The sequence below is a fragment of the Limulus polyphemus genome, unplaced genomic scaffold, assembly GCF_000517525.1.
Source record: "Limulus polyphemus unplaced genomic scaffold, Limulus_polyphemus-2.1.2 Scaffold2742, whole genome shotgun sequence".
Taxonomy (NCBI): Eukaryota; Metazoa; Arthropoda; class Merostomata; order Xiphosura; family Limulidae; genus Limulus; species Limulus polyphemus.
Genome location: NW_013668352.1, coordinates 148103 through 155722, shown reverse-complemented (window position 1 = coordinate 155722; position 7620 = coordinate 148103). Strand labels below are relative to the sequence as shown.

Below are 7620 nucleotides of genomic sequence, written 5' to 3'. Positions count from 1 at the left end.
AGGTATGTTGTAAGGTACAAACATACTGTACATGATGGAGGTATGTTGTAAGGTACAAACATACTGTACATGATGGAGTATGTTGTAAGGTACAAACATGTTGTACATTATAGAGGTATGTTGTAAAGTACAAACATACTGTACATGATAGAGGTATGTTGTAAGGTACAAACATACTGTACATGATGGAGATATGTTGTACATGATGGAAGTATGATGTAAGGTACAAACATACTGTACATGATGGAGGTATGTTGTAATTTACAAACATACTGTACATGAAGGAGGTATGTTGTAAGGTACAAACATACTGTACATGATGGAGTATGTTGTAAGGTACAAACATGTTGTACATGATGGAAGTATGGTGTAAGGTACAAACATGTACATGATGGAGATATGTTGTAAGGTACAAACATGTACATGATGGAGATATGTTGTAAGGTACAAACATGTTGTACATGATAGAGGTATGTTGTAAAGTACAAACATACTGTACATGATGGAGATATGTTGTACATGATGAAAGTATGTTGTAAGGTACAAACATGTTGTACACGATGGAGATATGATGTAAGGAAAATACTTAAAATGTGTTGAAAAAGATGAAGAAACTGGAGGGATATGTTTTATTTATAGAAACGTGACAAACATACTTTTTAAAGTAGGAGTATTTAGGAAAACAATATTTCAGTTTGTAAAGGTTAATGTTAAATTATTTGTTACCTAATCACATTCGAATCCGGATCATATTGCTTTATTTGATATCATATTTATAGCGTATTCATCAGACTTTGTAGCGGTAAGCAAACCGGTCCTTCCATCGCTTTAAGCACGTACCCCTCATTAAGCGATATTTTAACAGTTTGTATGCGACAGTTATTGTTCTTCAAAATGCTGTCGTAAAGTGAGAAGCGAAGACTGAGGAGTAGAGCGAGCGAAGAATGAAGTAAGGATGAAACACGTTAGTTCATGATAAGGACAGCTATATACAGTGTCTTGTTATTCAGGAACACTTGTCAGCTCAAAAGCGCGTGTTGACATCCAACGCCAACTCGATCTTATCGCCTACTTACCAAGATATTTTTCTTTATTTATTTTTAGCTTCAATGAGGTTCAGTTTATTCATTTTAAGTTCCACATTGTGGTTAACTTAACATATGTCCTTGAATAAAAAAGAAAGAAAGAAAAAAGGTGGAAAACATCATATATGATACAGGAAAAGCTTTTCTTCCGAGGGTTATATTATTTTCTATACCACTTAAGTGAAAAACTATTAAAAAACGGGGTTTGAAAGTTTGCATACTATCCTACTTTTGTAAACGAATAATTGAATTGCATTTTAAATCCATGTGAATTTTTTGTGTAACAAGTTCGTCAACGTTCGCAGTAGACTTATGTAGTATTATGCTTTGTTTTATTATTGTTATATTTTGTGTGTTGGAAGGGGTAGAAACTTGACAATTTGCAAAGCGGGTATAACATACATATTAATCATTATACTATGTAGGCCAAGACACCTGCAAACATACGAAATAAACAAGACTATAAATTAGGTTAAACTTAAGAGTAGGCTTAGCTCGCAGTAATCTATTAATTAGAACGTAATACTATGATTACTAAGAAATTACATGCGACTGATAAATTAATAAGAAGGCTATCGAAATCCCTCCCGTGTTTATAATGTCGGCCAACAAAGAAAGTTTGCTGGTGTCTTTGTTAGTCTTAGATATATCTAAAAGCCTTTCTCCAAACGTGCTTTAATACAACCTTCTTACAACACTAATGTCATATTTAAATCTTATTATACTACTGTTACAACATATTAAATTTTCTTATACCAATAATGACATAGTAGAGACCCTCGTATTCCCACCAACACCCCCTCCGTATGCCACTATTATCACAGCAGAGATCCTCTTAAGCCACAAATTCCACATTTGAGACTTTCTGATACCAAAAATGTTTTTTATGAACAGAATCTTGTCTACTAATGCATTATATTTATAACAATAGTGATCTATATTCGTATCTTAATACATCAACTTTATGTTTGTTTGTTTGTTTTCAATTTCGCGCAAAGCAACACGAGGGCTATCTGCACTAGTCGTCCCTAATTTAGCAGTGTAAGACTAGAGGGAAAGCAGCTAGTCATAACCACCCAACGCCAACTCTTGGGCTTCTCTTTTACCAACGAATAGTGGGATTGACCGTTACATTATAACGCCCCCACGGCTGAAAGGGCGAGCATGTTTGGTGTAACGGGGATTCGAACCCGCGACCCTCAGATTGCGATTCGAGTGCCCTAACCACCTGGCCATGCCTGCCCTCCACATTATGACGTAGTGCTAATTGTGACAAGTTAATTTTTGCTAGGTACAAATACAGCCTGTTTCAAAATTCACTTCCTCTGTTCAAACGACTTCGTTCAAGAAATCGATGGACATAATGTTGTGGACCTCAAAGTGTAGACCAATTTAACAATGTAGAAAACAATGTACATAATGCAGTGATTTGTTCGAAATTCTTTGAATATGTAACTTGTCTTCCGCACGGCCAAACATGTCTACGTAGCTGAAACACCCGATATTGTTGCAATATGGAATCACTTTGCTTTTCGCTATTTGTTGTGGGCCCTAAGAATGGACAAAACGTATTTGGCCGTCATGTTCCAAAGGCACACTTCAGCTATCTACAATAGAGTGCGTTACTTACTGTAAGGTTAGCCTCACGTGCTTAGCCCAAAACAAGATTAAATGGATAAATTCAGAAATTTGCTTTTGAAGCTGTCATAACGTTATTTCGTGGCAGGGGTTGAGAAAAAAAATGTATATTCAGCCCTACACGTAAAAGGAGAATACTATGGTGTGTTATATGGCTTTGTCCACTTTCCGACCACTCACCTTATCTTCTCGCGTGTATTTTGTTTTTTCTTGGCAAGGAGAAGTAATTTGTCTTCTAACAAAGGATGACGTTTTACAATAAATCTTCCAATATCAGGTGCAGAGCCAGAAGCATCTGCCCATAAATCAACCATAAATATTCTTATAGCCAAGGCATGCGTGCAGGTATTTTAATATAAAACACATTCACACTCAAATATTTTAAAGACAATGAAATATGAAACAAACTACGTCAAACAGGAAACTGGAAAAAATCTGCTAAAGTTAAGATCTACGTTTCTGATAAGACTTTGCATGAATTTTCATTTTAATAGCAGTTGTACATTAATGGTTATCCCCATTACAGCTGCCCGAAGCTACGTAGATAAAACGATAAGAAAAATACATTGATTTGTTTTTAAAATATACCTCGTTAATTCTTATTTAACAAGAGTATTTGTGAAATGTCGTTGACACTTTAAAGGCAAGTTGGCGGTATCTATTAAACTTAGGGTGTGTTTATGGACGATGAAAACTGGATATTCAGGACAAAAATTGGCATATAGGATTGTTTGTTTTGTAATTAAGCACAAAGCTACACAATGGCCTATCTGTCCTCTGCACACCACGGGTATCGAAACCCAGTTTCTAGAGTTGTAAGTCCGGGGTTGTAGGAAATCTTGTGTGTAACAGGTAGCATCCAAAACTAAGTTTCAATCAAAAGAAATAGAGAAATATAAACTTTCATAGCATTAGAATACTGGGAATCTAATCACAGCATTCTAGTTGTTGTTGTTTGTTTTAGAGCAAACAGGCTATCTGCTGTGTCTATCGAAGGACTAGTCACACTATCATCTTTAGTTCAAATAAGGTAAATATAAAATAAATGAAATGAAAATAGTGATTCTAAAGAAAGAATTTCAGAGCAGAAGAACACAAAAAGTTATATCGAGAGACTTACTATAGTATCCCCAGAAGACTGAAGTTTTATTGGTACTTTTCACAATGTTCAGTATATAACACATACAGCTCTAGAAGTGTGTAAGATGTATAGATACATTCATTTACTGAAGCATGCAGTCCAATTCAGAGTTAACGTGATAATAAGCTTTGGTCTAGACAGCGATATGACGTAATCAAGCTTGATTACATGTGACTGGCTGATGTAAGCTGTTATTAGTTTTTTTTTTTTAAGAGATACATACACCACATAAAACAAAAGATAATTAGAACTTATAGCAAATTAACAATGACCAGATAAAACCACTGTTGTAAAACACTGTCAGCTACTCCTCTCTCAGCTATTTAATGGTCATACAGCCTACGTCCGTAAATGAACATTTTGTAGAGATGTTTTGTTTTACTTCTTTCCTGTTCATGACATTTCAATTGAACATGGAGTGTGGACACATGAACATCAGGGGCGATTTGATACTGATGTTGTATTCTTAAAGTCAGAGTGCTGGTACGACCCTAAATCCCCCTTCACCATATCTCTCAAGCAGCTGTTTACAAGATGTTTCTTAAGTGTCAGGATTCACTTGACGAATGTAACGCATCTTACAAAATATTCCATACTAGCCTGATGAGTTTGAAGTCCGGCAAGTGAAGCATTCCGCGCATGCCCGTGAGATTGAAGTCTAGTAAGTATGCCAATTGCATCACGTTATAGTACTAGTAGCACAAAGGGTTGTAGGAGGAGTTCTGTATAATGTGTGGCATTAATGGTACCCCACTACAGGATATATTGGTCAGTACGTTCATCTATGTTTACTACAGAATATATTGGTCAGTATGTCCATTTATGTTTACTACAGGATATGATGGTCAGTACGTCCATTTATGTTTACTACAGGATATCATCTTTCACCATACGCGTCACGTTACAGTATAAAAATGGGATTCTGGGATTGCTTCTGTTTTTCTCCATCAGTGAATGACTATTATCTGTAGTGGGACTCGTATGGTAACAACGTTACGCAATTTTTTTTACACTTTCAATAAAATTATTTTCTGCGTTTTATTTCTCCTGACAGATTGCGAGCTAAGCCTAATATAATTTGTTATCAGAGGCATAACCTTCATAATATCTTTTAAAGATTTGTGTCAGTGGTTTCGATCGGTTGAACAAGAAGTCCGAATGGTTTGTACAGTTTCACAACCTTTATGGTTAGAGAGCTGGAAATTAATGTCGATAGAGCGACATATGTAGTTGATGAAATAGATGTCACATTACTGGTTTGTAATGTTGAATAGGGAAGTCTGTAATCTGTTACAAAACATTACAAAGGTATGTGTTGAATAGGAATGTCTTTGATCTGTTACAAAATATTACAAAGGTATGTGTTGAATAGGGAAGTCTTTAATCTGTTACAAAACATTACAAAGGTATGTGTTGAATAGGGTTGTCTTTAGTCTGTTACAAAATATTACAAAGGTGTGAGTTGAATAGGGAAGTCTTTAATCTGCTATAAAACATTACAAAGGTGTGTGTTGAATAGGGGTGTCTCTAATCTGTTACAAAGCATAACAAAGGTATGTGTTGAATAGGGAAGTCTTTAATCTGCTATAAAACATTACAAAGGTGTGTGTTGAATAGGGATGTTTTTACTATGTTACAAAACATTACAATATGATATTTTTTAAACTCAACCAGGTTGTCTCCGAACACTTAAGATTGATGATACTTTACTCAGTCGGCTTGTTATTAAAATTCTGTCTCGAATGAACGTTCCTTAAGACGTATTGAAACAGATGAAATGAGTCATACACTAGTGACAATCGCTTGCTCGGAAAGTGAAAATATTGTATAAATGGATTGTTTCGTCGTTTATTTTCTCAAAATGTAACCTTTATGTTTATATTCTGAGCCTACTTTTAATTCTATTTTATTTATGCTAACCTGTATAACGTAGACTATTATGTTTTGAGGTTTATTTTCTATGAAAACTTTCGCCGTTGCACGGATTGGCGTTTCTTTCTTGTTCAGAAGTTCCACCCAACGAATTAGCTGGCCTTTAAAGAAATTTTCAATAATTATATAGTGCTTCTAGTGACACCTAACTGTGGTTTGTATCACATAATTCGTAAACAGAAACGCCCGCTTTATCAAGGGGTGTTATTACGAAGGGGTGGATGTTTATCTCAGAGATCATCAGTTATGATGTGCCCCGAAGCTCCTTGATCTGCGTCAACTAAGGCTGAGGTGTTCAGGAACAAAAGTCGCTATTCGGAGGGCGAAAGAATACCTCACTGGTCACTCTGCTTTGTACGTTGGAGAACGGCTACCTCACTGTTCACTCTACTCTATACGTTGGAGAGCGGCTTTCCTGTACGTGCGTAAGTTGAACCTTGTACAACGATAACGATCACAACTGGTCAGTATGATTTCATTTCTCAGACGTCGTTTGTTTGGACTGAATGACTTCATTCACTAAATGCAGTTTTATACCTGGTCCCCCCACTCCAAAGAGTATAAACAACGCCAGGTGTTATCTGTCTTTTAAACAGTATGAACAACGTCAGGTGTTATCTGCTTTTAAACAGTATGAACAACGTCAGGTGTTATCTGTCTTCTTAATTAAACAGTATGAACAACGTCAGGTGTTATCTGGTCGTTGTTCATATTGTCTAATTAAAAGACAGATAACACCTCACGTTGTTCATACTGTTTAATTAAGGAGACAGATAAAACCTAGCGTTGTTCATACTGTTTAATTAAGAAGACAGATAAAACCTAGCGTTGTTCATACTATTTAATTAAGAAGACAGATAACACTTGGCGTTGTTCATACTATTTAATTAAGAAGAACAGATAACACCTCACCTTGTTCATACTGTTTAAAAGACAGATAACACCTCACGTTGTTCACATGTTTACTTAAAAAGACAGATAACACCTCCCGTTGTTCATATTGTTTAATTAAAAAGACAGATAACACCTATTTTCAACAGTATGAACAAGGTGTAGTGTTATCTGTCTTCTTAATTATACAGTACGAACAACGTGAGGTGTTGTCTGTCTTTTAAACAGTATGAACAACGCCAAGTGTTATCTGTCTTTTTAATTAAACAGTATGAACAACGCCAAGTGTTATCTGTCTTCTTAATTAAACAGTATCAACAACGTGAGGTGTTATCCGTCTTTTAAACAGTATGAACAAGGTGAGATGTTATCTGTCTTCTTAATTAAATAGTATGAACAACGTCAGGTGTTATCTGTCTTCTTAATTAAACAGTATGAACAACGTGAGGTGTTATCTGTCCTTTAAATAGTATGAACAAGATGAGGTGTTATCCGTCTTTTTTAAACAGTATGAACAAGGTGAGGTGTTATCTATCTTCTTAACTAAATAGTATGGACAACGTCAGGTGTTATCTGTCTTCTTAATTAAATAGTATGAACAACGTCAAGTGTTGTCTGTCTTCTTAATTAAATAGTATGAACAACGCCAGGTGTTATCTGTCTTCTTATTTAAATAGTATGAACAAAGCCAGGTGTTATCTGTCTTCTTAATTAAACAGTATAAACAACCCCAGGTTTTATCCGTCTTCTTAATTAAACAGTATAAACAACGCCAGGTTTTATCTGTCTTCTTAATTAAACAGTATGGACAACGTCAGGTATTAACTGTCTTCTTAATTAGACAGTATGAACAACGCCAAGTGTTATCTGTCTTCTTAATTAAATAGTATGAACAACGCCAGGTGTTATCTTTCTTCTTAATTAAACAGTATA

At 35.3% G+C, this 7620-nt stretch overlaps 1 protein-coding gene across 1 annotated transcript in view; it reads left to right on the top strand.

Moving 5' to 3' along the window:
- Positions 1–4571: 4571 nt before the first annotated feature.
- The window catches only part of LOC106467796 (protein Wnt-5b-like), a 37164-nt gene continuing 34115 nt past the window's right edge, over positions 4572–7620 (top strand). Inside the window, exon 1 of the mRNA XM_013928174.2 lies at positions 4572–4632. Coding sequence (XP_013783628.2) covers positions 4607–4632 — 26 coding nt within the window. The 5' untranslated portion in view covers positions 4572–4606. The remainder of the gene's footprint in view (positions 4633–7620) is intronic.